This window comes from Zosterops lateralis (assembly GCF_965231275.1).
Source record: "Zosterops lateralis genome assembly, chromosome: 8".
Taxonomy (NCBI): domain Eukaryota; kingdom Metazoa; phylum Chordata; class Aves; order Passeriformes; family Zosteropidae; genus Zosterops; species Zosterops lateralis.
This window is the reverse complement of record NC_139768.1, coordinates 22826936-22838253: the sequence shown is the minus strand read 5'-3', so window position 1 is coordinate 22838253 and position 11318 is coordinate 22826936. Positions and strand designations below refer to the sequence as shown.

Here is an 11318-nt window from a genome sequence, read left to right as displayed (position 1 = left end):
GTGGTGCTTTGTTTTCCTTTCCCTTTCCCCCTAAGCCCCGTTTCTGTGTTTTGAAGGAATGGGATGTTCACTGCCTCGGCAGCTCTGTCCTGGACTTTGCTCACAGCAGTTCACGGCTGCCCTGGGGAACAACCCCTGGGGGGCTGCAGAGATCAATACAACACCCAGTGGGTTTTTGGGTTTCATCTCCTGTCCCTCTGAGCAGAGAAGCGCAAGGTCGCCGAGTCCTAAGTTAGCTCTATAATGGGGATCAATGCTCCAATGTGACAAAGGATTAGAACGTGAGACTGAAGTGGTGCCGTGCCTGCTGAGGCTCCAGATCCCACTGCGTGCAAAGCTTTTCAGTCCTGGTGTTTGGTGAAATGTAGCCGTGGAATTATTCCAAATAACCCTGGTATGTAACCGTGGAATTGTTCCCAACACCCCTCGAGTGTCCGGTTTGTGCCTGCGGGGCCGCGACACCCCGACCTTCACCCGGCCGGGCCTTCTCCTCCCACCGTCCCCTGAAGGCCACGGGAGTTTCCCCGCAGCCCGGCCCCCCGGCTCTGCCATCCCGGGGGCAGCCGCTGGAACGGGAAAAGGCCATGAGGCCCTGCATTCCCGGGGGAAGCCCCTGGAAAAGGAAAAGCCTTGGGGCCGCTCCCCACGGCGGTGCGCTGCCCGCGGCGGGCCCCGGCGCGGCGGCTCCGTGCCCGGGCGGAGCGTGCGGCAGCGGACCGGGCCCGCCGCGCTTCCGGCGCCACCGCCGGCTCCATGGACGCCAACCTGCGCCTGTGGAGGGCCGAGGGGCAGGTGGGGCTGCGGGCCTGTGGGGACCGGTCCTGCCTAGGGGAGGTCCCAAATAACGCCTCCTGTCTCTCTCTTCCAGTCTTTCTTCCAGAGGTTCCTCCTCTGGGCGGACGCCTTGGATCCGCTGCTGCTCCTCAAGTCCTCCGTGAGTACCACGCGGGGAGCAAGCGACCTCAGGGGCTTTGCCGGGCCGGGGAACGGGGTCACTGCAGGGCTGATGAGGAAAAGGACATACATGAGGAACGCAGCAGTGAATGTAATGTTCCGGTGACTAAAGGGGCTGCAAGGGAGCCGGGGAGCTGCCTTGGACAAGGGCACGGAGTGACAGGACAAGGGGAATGGCTTTAAACTGACAGACGGGAGGGTTAGATGGTACAGCAGAAAGAAATTCTCTCTGTCGGTGGGGAGGCCCTGGCACAGAGTGCCCAGGGAAGCTGTGGCTTCCCCTGGATCCCTGGAAATGTCCAAGGTGAGGGATCTGGAAGTGTCCAAGGCCAGGGATCTTGGGATGGGGCTTGGATGGCCCTGGGATAATGGAAGGTGTCCCTGCCCGTGTCAGGGGGTGGCACTGGACGGGCTTTAGGGTCCCTTCCAGCCCGAAGCGTTCCACAGTTCTACCATAAACAGAAATACACGTGTATGCACTTCTCTATCTGATTGCATAAACCAAGGGACATTTCTAGGCACACACAGCCATCTCAGCAGCCCTGCTCAGACCGTGGTGCTGTGCCAGCAGTTGAATTATCCCAGGAGTTTAAAAGTTTCTGTGGTTGTGAATTCGTTGTGTCTAGCTGTGTTCTTGCTTTCACTGCTCAGGTGAGGAACAGCTGCATCCTTAGCTCCTAGGTTTGTATTTGTGGTGTTTTATGGCTGATATGTTGCACACAGAATATTGAAATCTGAGGGGGTTTTGTTTGTTTTTGTTTTTTCTCAAATACAGAATGAAATAAAAAGAACCAGGTTATTGATACAAAGTGATGAGAAGACCCTAAGTGAGCCCATACAGAATAATCAGGTATGTTGGACTGCAGTAAAGTCTTAACAAAAGCGTTAAGCCATATTTAATTGTTGGTTTATGTTTTAAAATACCTACTATTTTAAACTTTTTAAAATTAACCTTCTGTTCTGCCTTAGTGTGTGCTTTGGTGTTGTTACACAGCCCATGGGATGTGAGTGCTTAATATTCAACAGGGAGAGGAATTTTCGGGGAAAATACAGTTAAAGGGATATATAAATATAAACTCTTTGTATAAAAGGAAATGATTAGAAAAAGAGATAGAATAAATTTAAAAAGGAGTTTTTACCCAGCATCTTCTGAAATTTAGTTGCTAACCTAATTTTCCAACTGTTGTAGACCAAAGAAGCTTTCTTGCTGAGCCTGGTAAGTTAACAAAATATTTAGATGATTTTTTTTTTCCTTATTCAAGTATGGCAAAGATGTTCTAATTTGCATTTTTTTTCTTTTTAAGTCTAGTGTACATCCTGATACAGACAAGATCATTCCTGTTTTGCTTAGACCTCCAGGTACGTTCCCTTAAGTGAAATTTTATGTGTGTGACTGAAGCAACAGGGGAGAATAGCTCATGGTAAAGAGCTGCTGTGGTACCACAGTAACACTCTTCTCCATATAGAAAAGCAAGCAGACTCTTCTGTTAGTTGCATTGTTATATGTGTTGAAGATTTATTTATTTATTCCTATGGTCCTGTGGAGGAATTTCTCCCCAGGATAATCTGCTCATCTAGATGGAAACATTCTGATTAGTCACTCCTTCTTGTTGCTGCAGAATGAGTTCCTAAATCCCTCCACATTTGACTGTCTGCTATAATTTAAGTTCTTCCCTTGATGGCTGTGGCTGCTGGATGAATTTACTTTCTGGTGACGGATCAAGTGTGCTTGGGGTGTTGTTTAGGCAGCACAGGTTGTTAATCAGATATAACCGTACTGAGGCTATTTACTCCTTATCTCCTGTGACCACTCACAACTGTGGCAGCTTTTGTTATACTTCTTTTTTTTGAACAGAAAGCTGAACTTGTGTTCAATTATTTGGTTTCCAAGCAGGCGTGGTGAGTGGAGTTCATGAGGGCTCCTTTTGGCTGTGAAATCTCAGCAGGGATTGTGGCTTCCTGAGCAAGGAGTGAGAGATATAGCTTGAAGGTTGAAGTTAATGGTGATGCTGGGGTTTGTGGGCAGTGTTTTACTTGGAGATGGAAATAGACAAGGGAAGTTAGGGGAATTTTCTGCTCAAGACCATCCACCTGCACTCACAGACATGATTTTTACTGAAATAAAGTTTTCTTTCTTTTTAGCTTTCATGCCCATAACTCTTCCCTTGGTGAGTAATTATGACAGATGCCAGTGTGCATCCAGCAAGGCTTCCATTTTCCATGGCCAGGGGTTGGAGGGAGGGAATAGAAGTTTTGGGGCTTTATTGTAGCTTCAGCATCAGCTGTTTGAAAGACAGTAACCTGGAAATCAAGCCCTTAAAGAATCTCCCTGGAATTCCAAAGCTGTTAGTTACCCTTCTGCAGCAGCATTCCAAGAGATTGTTCATGTGTGAAGGACAGCTTTCTGATGCAAGGTGAGATCACTCAGCAATGAGAGCAAGGCCTGGGTTTGGTCTGTTCAGCCTCAAAAATCTGGAACTGCAGTGGGAAGGACTTGGAGCCTTGTGTTCTGTGTCTCAGACCCAGAATATGATTTTTTTTCTTAGGTGGATGGTGCATTTGCAAGTAGGAAATGGTGTTGGCAGTAAATTACCAAAGATATAAAAATAAACTCTTGTTACTGTGCTCAAAAATGGAACCATTTTTTTTCATAAAATTTGTAGCTGTAATTATTTGCATATTGATTCCTTTAGATTCTTAGGGTTTGGGCTTGGCCTAAGAGTGCCCATCCTGAGAAATGTCATTCCATACAGGGATAACAGCATGAACTTACATGGCACTGCTGGAAAGTACAGTGAAAGTCTGGATGGCTGTTAAAGTCATTAGCAGTAATAAAATTAGTAGAAATACTTACATTTTATATTTACAGCTTAATAGGTATGGTTAGAGTCAGTGCTGGTATTAATAATAAAGATGGTTGATCCACTAATATTGAATGAATTACTGATCCTTCTCTAGGGCTTTGGAGATTCTCAGCCTTCCTCTTATTCAATATTTTGTATTCTTATCTTGATTGACTCTGTTTTTTGAAAGTGCTCCACACCTTGAGCTTGAAACATCAAGAAAGGTTGTGGTTTATTAAAGCTGAAGTTCTTATTCACTATCTGAATTTGAGAATAAGCTGGGAATTAACTACTAAAATCTTTGATCTTAGATCAGTTAGATCTAAGTTAGTCTTCATATCTCCAGCAAAGCCAATCTGACCCTTTCTCAATAATTTCTGTAATTAGACTTTTGTTACCTTAGTTATTTTATTTGCATCTATTTAAGCTTCACAGGCACAAATACATTTCTCTTTTGGGTAAGAAAGCATCTTGTTGCAATATTCTTGCACATAATGTTTTATCACTATGTGTCTGTGTTTTATACATGTCTGTGTGTTTTCTGTCGAATAGAAAAATGAGTGTGTCACCTCTGTAACAAGAGAATGTGGTAGCCTAGAGCCAAGGCTGATGGCTTGGGGCACTGGCTGGAGCCTTTGTCGCTGCTGCCAGTGGTGCCTCAGCAGTTGTCCTGCACCAAAAACCTCTACACTCTTCCAGCCTCTTTTTTGTGCATTTTTCCTCTTAGGTCATCATTTCATCTGTTCAGCACCAGGCAAGGCGTGCTTTTTTTGCACAGGTAATTGCCTCTTTCTTTCTACTTTTACAGGTCTTCCAGTCTCAATCCTGAACTCAGTTTTTCTTACTATCTCTTGTTTCTGCAGTTTCTGTTTCACTCATACACCACAGCATTCACTCTGGTAAATGGAAATGGCACCCCAAAGGCTGAAGTGAGTGTTGATTTTTATTTTTGTAACCTTAATTGTGCAAATGTGATTTTGAACTTGATTTGCAAGTGTTTCACAATGTACTTACACAGTGTGTTTTTTTCTGTCCTTAGGAGTACTCACTTCAGCAAAAGCAGATGGTGCTTGGCTTGGGAGCCATTTCCTATGCAGCCTGTATTGGTGTAAGTATTTGCTCAATGATTGCTTTCCTAACAGGCTCTCCTGAGAAGGAGTAGGCATGAGGTAACCACAGTGCCAGATATCCTTCAGGACTGTGTTCTGGTGCTCTACTCTGATGTCTTGCCACAGAACTGTTCAGAATAAGAATATTTTCTGATCATCTGTCTGCCATTATTTTGCTTGGCTTCCCCTGATGCTTCCTCTTGTGTCATTTTCTTTATTGTTTTGCAAGCTTAGCAAACAGGTAGTGAGAGGAACTGGCCAGTGTTTACAAACACAGAATGAGCCACTGGGGTGTTGTGGCTGATTTTTGATGTGATGCTGTGGAAGAGATCCAACTGCAAACAAGTGGTGAGATCTGCAAGCATCAGTACTGGACAGTGTTTGCTCAAATTCCAGGAACAGCATAGCCATGAAAATACTGCACTGGATGCAGGGAAATTAGTCTTCCAGAAGGGAGCTGCCCCTGTGCTCTCTGCTGGAATAGGAATTTGTGGTTTCTGGAGTTTGCTACATCAGAATCAGCTCAGGTATCATCCTGACACTCATCACAAGTGTAGATGTCTCTGTAATGCCTCTCCTCACTCTCCTCACAAGAAGCAGTGATTTTCATAAGCATCTGGCAGAAAAACGTGATTGTTCTTGGTTCTGTTAGAGAGAGTTTCACCTCTGCCCACTGCAGGGCAAAGCAGCTGCCCAGGATTGCTCAGGGCTTACAGATACCTGGAGAGGCAGCCCTGCCCATGGGTCATCATGAGAGTGCTTCCCTTGGTCCTTCAGGGGAGTCTCTGAGGGCCAGCTGGTGTCCTGGCCATTTATTCCTAAATGAAACTTCTGCAAGTGTACTGTGGGAATATAGAATTGGACTGAAACTGCAGAGAATCAGGAAAAATACACAAGTAAACCAGATTTCCTGTTTGGGGGAGAGAGGAGTGTGTGACAAAATGCAGTTGGATGAATGTCCGAGGAATATTAGTCAGAGGTAATTATTTTCTTTTTTCTGTCTTTGTATTCACACTGCTGCTGTTCTCTACATAATAATGTTGAATGCTTTTTTAATCATATTTTCTGTTCTTATCTAAAAGATTGATTACAAGCACCTTCATTAACTAGAGAAGGTGTATATTTTGTTGGAATATTAAACCAAGTACATTTGTTTATTTTCATAGATAGTAACCATGCACTAAGTCACAGATTTATTTTCCTAACCTGTTACACTGAAATGCTGCACATTTTTTCAATGGAAGGTGCCTGTGTCCTCTCCATGCCTTAGGCTCTCCCTCTCACCTTCATGAATCGTTACGCGTTGAAGAGCTCATTAATGCAACTTGTTGTCAGGAAACTGCTCCCTGCTCCTCTGTTTGGTGAGTAGGAACAAACTGTGCATCGTGCAGCTGCCCTGAGGGCCATTTGCCTGTCTGACTGTAGAGTGTTCTTGCTTTTGCAAAGGTGTGGTGTCACTGTTTCTTCTGTGGCTGCCTTTGCTGACTCCCTCCTTTCTGTGGGAGACAGCTCTCACTGCACAGTGTCCCCCACCTCATTGGATTCTTGCTGGTTTTAGTTTGCAGAGTGACCTTTGTACACACATGCCTGACAGCACCAGGACAGATCAGGAGGGCAGGAGCAGTGGCACTGACATGACCTGGTGTGGCACATCTGTGACACCAGAGTGCGACATTGCTCTGGGAGTGCAGAAAGTGAGACTTGTTCCAGCAGGGTATTACTAATCCTGCAAGGAAAGTGGGACTCAGTTCATTACTGCAACAGCTCTACTGCCATGGTGAATTTGGATCAGGACTAGTTTATTTAATGTCATTAGTTGTGTTTCTATTGCAATTGTAATAATTTTTGGCCTTTCTTAGGGGAAAATTGATAAAAAAGCATCATCTCTTCTGTTTCAGGTTACGTGACATGCCTTCTCAGATCTTTCTGAGCTCTTACATTAGAGGTTTCTGACTTGTTTCCTTTGAAGCAGGTGTTAAATGTGCTTCCATTTTCTTAAATGTAGAGAAAAGCCTGAGGGTAATTGATTAATGTTAGTCCAGCATTTGCAAAGTGTCCTCTGGTACACTGATGTCTTTATTGAATAGCCCTACCAAAAACTAATAAAAAGAGCAATCTCTTTTTTCAAGCAAGCTCAGTTTGACAGTTTATGCTCTTCCTTTCAGTGCAGGATACAGCCTTTTCTGAAACGCTCTTCCTTTCAGGATTTTGTCTTTCTGTGCTGGATTGATTTTGTGCTGAGCAGGACAAAACCTAACCACAACAGAAATCCCTCCACTTTCTCTTAAGACAAAATACTCACAGTTTGAGCTGGATAGAAATGATTTTTAAGCTCTGAATCCATAATGACAAAGCACCTTTCAGGACTGAAGCCATGAAGTCTCTCTCAGGCTTCTGAAACAGAGATTCAGATCCCAAGTAGATTTTCATGGGGCAGTGTCTTTTTAAGCTGTCAGGTTATTCAGTTGTGAACTGTTGAACTGGAAATGCAAAATGCACATCATTATGAATGTTACTATTGAGGCAGTCCTTATGGATCTGTTAAAGCAAAATCTCCTTTAACCCTGCAGGTTTGACCAGTGCATTTACTGTGGCTGTGGTGAGAAGCCCGGAATTTGAAAATGGGATAGAAGTGATGGACAGGAATGGCAATGTCATAGGAGTGTCTAAGAAGGCTGGTGAGAAGGTAGGTGAGGGGGTGGAGAACTTTTTTGGCTTGCCTTTCATTCCCTGCTAAGAACAGGATGTGATGTTGAGAGTAGATAGGGTGGATATATTGAATAAGGAGTCCCACATCAGGTGCTGAATCTTTGGGCAGGCTTGGATTAGGTCTCTGGAACCAGATTCCACAACTTTTGTGTCATCAAGGGCTGGCTGCCTCCTCAGACTAATATACTGAGGACCAGAGACACTGGCACAGACATTTCTGTTTTCCCTGGTCACCTCCAGGAGATAAGACTCTTGGATCTTCTGATGGGACACCTCTGAGAAAAGCCCTGTATTGTGGTAACAACTGCACGAGCATAAGGATTTGGGGACAGCTGGAGAGAGAACTTCAGATTTAACACAGACTAGTTAGGATGTCCAGAAAGTATAACCAATTGTATGAAGTTCAGCACAACTTCAAAAAGCAAGTCTTAGCAAAATTATTATAATGGCAGGAAAACTCCTCAGTAGTTTCACCTTCACCTTCCTTTTAAGGAATTTCTCAGTCATAAGCAGAGTATTTGCCTCTAAGTTTCCATTTAAGAAAGAATTCCTCTAATAGGTGTTATCCCTCCTTAACCTGTTGCTTTAAACTCCAGAATGTAAGACAGAAAAGCACTCAGGGAAGCAGGCAGTGTTTGAAGCTGCCCAGAGCACTCTTTTGACAACACTTGTTTTGCTCTCTCCCTGAAGGCTGTTATGGAAACGGCATTGTCCAGAGCAGCCTTGTTTGGGACAACGTTCTTCCTGCCAGAAGTGCTCATGTACTGTGCGCAGAGGTGAGAGGCACTGCAGGGGGCTGGGGGTGGTGATACTCTGCTTTTCAGTCTGGCTGGTACCATTGGCCAGGGTTTTTTGTGGGTTTGCAGTATTGCTTGCCTTGCTGGAAGTGATGATGTGGGAAGCTGCTGCTGTGGTTCTTTGAGATCTTTGAGGTCATTATGTCTGACCCATGCTCCAAGGTTTTGCAGGAATGAGGTTTTCCTCTCTGCTCCAATGCAGGAAACATGTTTGTGCTCTCCTGACAGGCACCTACCTACCTCCAGTTCCCTTACTTAAGATTTGAGTTTCAATGTCTGTATCAAGGTTGTTCACAGCACTTAGCTTAGGTTTGTATTTTTGAAGAGGTAATGTGGCATTTGAATTTGCAACTGAAGCTGAATCCCAACTTCCAAATAGTTTTCCACCTATTGTAAAATGTGTTCTTGCTTTTAAACATTTTAAATCCCTGTATCCTAAGAAGAACACATTGTATGCTTTCTGAAAAGATTCTTAGCCTGCACTGAGTTTTGGTCATCATCTTTTGTCACGTGAATAGTACAGGTAGGGATCATCTCTATCAGGTAGTTTGGTGTTGCTTAAATTGATTCCCTATCAGCTTAAGGAACTCCTGTTACCAGAAGACAAATGCAGATGTAAAATAAAATTTTAAATATATATGTCAAGTAATTCATTTTTGCACAAGGCAAAATAGGGCTGCCCACAGGAACTAAATGTGTAAGGAAAGAGGGAAATGCAAGAAAAATCTTAATCAAGGAACTGAAACACTTTGAAGCACTAATGTACTTTCTCTCCTTTTGTTGCTTTTTTTCTTAATCTTGACAGTCTGAGCTTGGAAAATGCTGCAGGCAAGCACAAAACAAAGGGAAAGCACAGGAAGTTAAGAGTAAGAACATAGAAAATGAAGTAAGGAAACATCTTTAGGTTATAAGCTTAGATTAAGGAAACATGTTATGGTTATAAGAATAGATTGTTACTAATTTCAGTGTAATTTCAACCAGTAAAATAGTAGCTAATTCTTTTTTGTGTCACTGCCAGGTTATTTTTCAGTAGACTCACATACTTTTTTCAATGTCTCGGACAGAGCAAGACTGGTTAAAACCTCTCGTGCTTTGGGTCCAGTGAGGATGTTTCTGGTCATGTCAGTCCTAGCAGGGATGCTGCCAGTCTCATTCAGTATGTTCCCACAGTGTGGGGAGGTAAGTCCTTTCACAGGAATTGATTTAAGATTATTGTGGCATTCGATCAGCCTTTCAGAACTATGGCCACAGTCTGAAGGCCACATATAAAGAAGCCCACAGGATTAATGTGGTACATCTAAAATGGGGCAGCAGAGAGGCTGCTTGTGAAGGGCCATGTACAGGCAGAGGCTCACAGGACTATGGAGGCCTGAATTGCATTGTGTATTATTTATATTTACACTTTTCAATGTAGATTTATCAGACTTTCACAACAGTCTGAAGCAAGCATGGTCAGGAGAAGTATGTTGAAGATTTAAGCCAAGGCTCTTCCAGCACTGTGTTCAGTCCTGCAGGAGAAAGGAAAGATGTAGATGAGATTTTTTTCTCTCATGCAAAGTCAGCATGAGCTCACTGGAGAGGTAAACCTGCTCACATGTGACATCTCTTCACGCTGCCTTGCTGAACTGGGAAGTGTAATCTGTTCCCTGGGAAAAAGTGGCTTCCTGGCAGGTTTTAAATGGAGGATGTAGCTCCTGAACCTTGGGCTTTGGAAAAGGCCAAATGAGAGAGGAGCCTTTCTGCATTTGTTTCTTCTCTGTGAATATTCTTAGCAAATCACAGACTGGGCTTTTGCAATTTTCAGCGGCTTCTTTTATTTTCCTAAACTTTCTGGCATTTTAGCTTCTTGGGTTTTTTTTTTTAGATTTCTTAATCTCCTGTGACAATAAAGCAAACATAAATGAGGGGACTTTTGAGGAATTATGTACTGAGATTAGGGCTGGTTGATGCCCTTTGGGCTTCCCAATGGCTCAGCCCACAGCAGTTCTCCTGTGTGTCACCCAAATATATTTACAGCTGGATTTGGTGATCCTAAAGGTCTTTTCATACTTAAATGAGTCTGTGATTCTATAGTGAACAGAGATAATGTCACTATTTTAAAATAATACTCCTTCCCATATGTGTGTGCATGTAGAAAATACTGGAGGAGGAAAAAAAAAAGCCCCAAAACAACAAAAAATCCCTCAAATCCCCAAAGAAACAAAGAGCCTCAAGTCCCAAATGCTGAATGCAGTACTTGAATTTGTGCAAAGTGCAATGCAGTAGCAAGGACTTAACATCCACTTACCAGGCCGTGGTGGTGCTGATTCCCTTTTTCCTACATTGCAGATAAAGCGAGCAGACCTTGAACCAGAAATTCTGTCCTCTACAGAAGAAACAGAGTTCTTCTACAACAGGGGAATTTAGAGCCTGGTTTTTATATATGAATGTGTGCTCTGATCCAAGTGAATTCTGAGTGCACCACTGGCATCTGTGACTGAATTGTGATTCTGTGGTGGCAGATGTGCCAGATCTGGTGTACGATGGTGTGGGCTGTAAAGAGGCAGAACTTGGCAATGTGGCTTTGCCAGCCCCAGCCTGGAGGCACAGAAACACACCTCACCTGCTGCTGAAAAGTACTATAAAAGCACTGTAACACAACCCGTGTTACACTTTGTCACAACCCGTGCTCTGTGGTTCCTCAGGTGATTGATTTCTTAATTAAAGGACTGTTGAGTACATAAATTTGTTCTGCTGCTGCAACTTTGGGTGTGCTTCTTTCCAGGAACCCAGCTGGTGAAGGCTTTGACATCAGTACTCCTGTGGTAAAGTCCAGCTGGTTCTTCTCAGAACACTTTGATGTTTTCAGTGATCTAACAATGCTCATTTTGAGGATGAGACCTGAGTGTGGCAGCCCTTGAAGTGAC

At 43.8% G+C, this 11318-nt stretch overlaps 1 protein-coding gene across 1 annotated transcript; it reads left to right on the top strand.

Moving 5' to 3' along the window:
* The first annotated feature begins 726 nt into the window (after positions 1 to 726).
* On the top strand, positions 727 to 11318 carry SFXN4 (sideroflexin 4). The gene is made up of 14 exons (XM_083866469.1): positions 727 to 792; positions 869 to 934; positions 1730 to 1804; positions 2144 to 2170; positions 2259 to 2313; positions 3097 to 3122; positions 4525 to 4575; positions 4661 to 4726; positions 4837 to 4905; positions 6177 to 6267; positions 7477 to 7592; positions 8306 to 8391; positions 9477 to 9591; positions 10741 to 11318. Exons 1-14 carry the CDS (start codon positions 754 to 756, stop codon positions 10816 to 10818), a joined length of 960 nt encoding a protein of 319 aa, XP_083722595.1. The 5' UTR covers positions 727 to 753; the 3' UTR covers positions 10819 to 11318.

Bases quoted from the DNA above. Each gene is read 5' to 3' on its own strand.
- SFXN4 (XM_083866469.1), top strand. From the start codon at position 754: ATGGACGCCAACCTGCGCCTGTGGAGGGCCGAGGGGCAG. The intron at 4,906-6,176 runs GTAAGTATTTGC...TCCATGCCTTAG, and splicing joins CCTATGCAGCCTGTATTGGT to GCTCTCCCTCTCACCTTCAT. The intron at 6,268-7,476 runs GTGAGTAGGAAC...TTAACCCTGCAG, and splicing joins GCTCCCTGCTCCTCTGTTTG to GTTTGACCAGTGCATTTACT.